Genomic DNA, 1,691 nt, shown 5'->3' on the forward strand with positions numbered 1-1,691 from the left:
CCTTACAATGAGAAAACAAAGCAAGCAGCTGAAGAGCCTTGACTCAGGAGTATTAGAGCCCCTTGGTTTTCTATGCTTTTGTTTGTAATGGTGACTTTACATTGCTTACTGGGTAAGCAGAAAGTCATGTTTACACTTTTCCCATTTGCTGCTCATGTGTTTGGTCTTGTCTATCCCAGGAATATTCTTTCTCCATCATTCTTCCCAAGTCTTTACCTCCCCTGACCCAGTTGTTTCTAGTTCTCTCCTAGCAAAGTGTGGCTGGGAAATGGAGCTCATAGACATCAGAGGTATTTTTAGAAACATTAAGAGGAGAATTTTCTTATTCATGTTAGATCCAATGGGCAATTGGAGTTTTCAGTCCACAGCAAGAGCATTTTGAGGTTAATATTGTGATCAGCTATGCAAAAGGAACCAGATACCCCTTAAAGGCATTTTATAAAATTATTTGTTTAGCTTCTGTAAGGCGAAGGGCACCATCATTAGGTCTACAGATTGGTAAAGGATCTTCATCATCCCCACATCTGATAGAGGGCTAATATCCAAAATTTATGAACAACTCAAGAAATTAGACACAAACAACCCAAATAATCCAATTAAAAGTGGGATATAGAGCTAGACAGAGAATCTTGAATGGCTGAGAAGCATTTAACGAAATGATCAAAGTCCTTAGTCATCAGGGAAATGCAAATCAAAGCCCTGAGACTTCCTCTTACACTAATGAGAATGGCTCAGATTAAAAACTCAAGTGATAGAACTTGCTGGCCAGGAAGTAGAGCAAGGGGAACACTCCTGCTTTGTTAGTGGGAATGCAAACTTGTACAACCACTTTGGAAATTAATTTAATGGTTTCTCAGAAAATTGGGAATAGTACTACCTTAAGACCCAGCTATACCACTCCTAGGCATATACCCTCAAAATGTCTTACTATATCACTGGGACACTTGCTCAACTATCCATAGCAACTTTTTTCATAATTAGAAACTGGAAACAACGTAGTTTTTGATCAAATGAAGAATTGGAAAAGAAAATGTGGTACATTTACACAATGGAATACTATTCGACTATTAAAAACAACAACATCATGAATTGTGTAGGCAAATGGATGGAACTTGAGAATATCCTCCTGAGTGAGATAACCCAGACCCAAAAGGAACATGGCATAAATTTACTTATAAGTTAATGTTAACCAAAAAGTTCAGGATACCCATACTAAACTCTACAGATCCAAAGAAATTAAAAAAAAGAAGTCGCTTCAGAGTCCTGGTGCGGTGCGGTTGCTTTCGTCCAGTGCGTGCTCACTCATTCAGCCGAGATGCCTGAGGAAACCCAGACCCAGGACCAGCCAATGGAGGAGGAGGAGGTGGAGACCTTTGCCTTTCAGGCAGAAATCGCCCAGCTGATGTCCTTGATCATCAATACCTTTTACTCGAACAAAGAGATCTTTCTGAGGGAGCTCATTTCCAATTCATCAGATGCTCTGGATAAAATCAGGTACGAGAGCCTGATGGACCCCAGTAAGCTGGACTCAGGGAAGGAGCTGCACATTAATCTCATTCCCCACAAACAGGATCGAACCCTCACTATTGTGGATACTGGAATTGGAATGACCAAGGCTGACTAGATCAATAACCTTGGCACTATTGCCAAGTCAGGCACCAAAGCCTTCATGGAGGCTCTCCAGGCTGGGG

The 1,691-nt window shown here is 41.0% G+C and overlaps 1 protein-coding gene across 1 annotated transcript; it reads left to right on the forward strand.

The window, feature by feature from the left end:
- Positions 1-1,254: 1,254 nt before the first annotated feature.
- LOC116073039 (heat shock protein HSP 90-alpha A2-like) lies at positions 1,255-1,641 on the forward strand. Its single transcript, XM_031344705.1, has one exon. It carries the CDS (start codon positions 1,316-1,318, stop codon positions 1,622-1,624), a length of 309 nt encoding a protein of 102 aa, XP_031200565.1. The 5' UTR covers positions 1,255-1,315; the 3' UTR covers positions 1,625-1,641.
- The last annotated feature ends 50 nt before the right edge of the window (positions 1,642-1,691 follow it).

This window comes from Mastomys coucha, unplaced genomic scaffold (assembly GCF_008632895.1).
Source record: "Mastomys coucha isolate ucsf_1 unplaced genomic scaffold, UCSF_Mcou_1 pScaffold23, whole genome shotgun sequence".
NCBI classification, from domain to species: domain Eukaryota; kingdom Metazoa; phylum Chordata; class Mammalia; order Rodentia; family Muridae; genus Mastomys; species Mastomys coucha.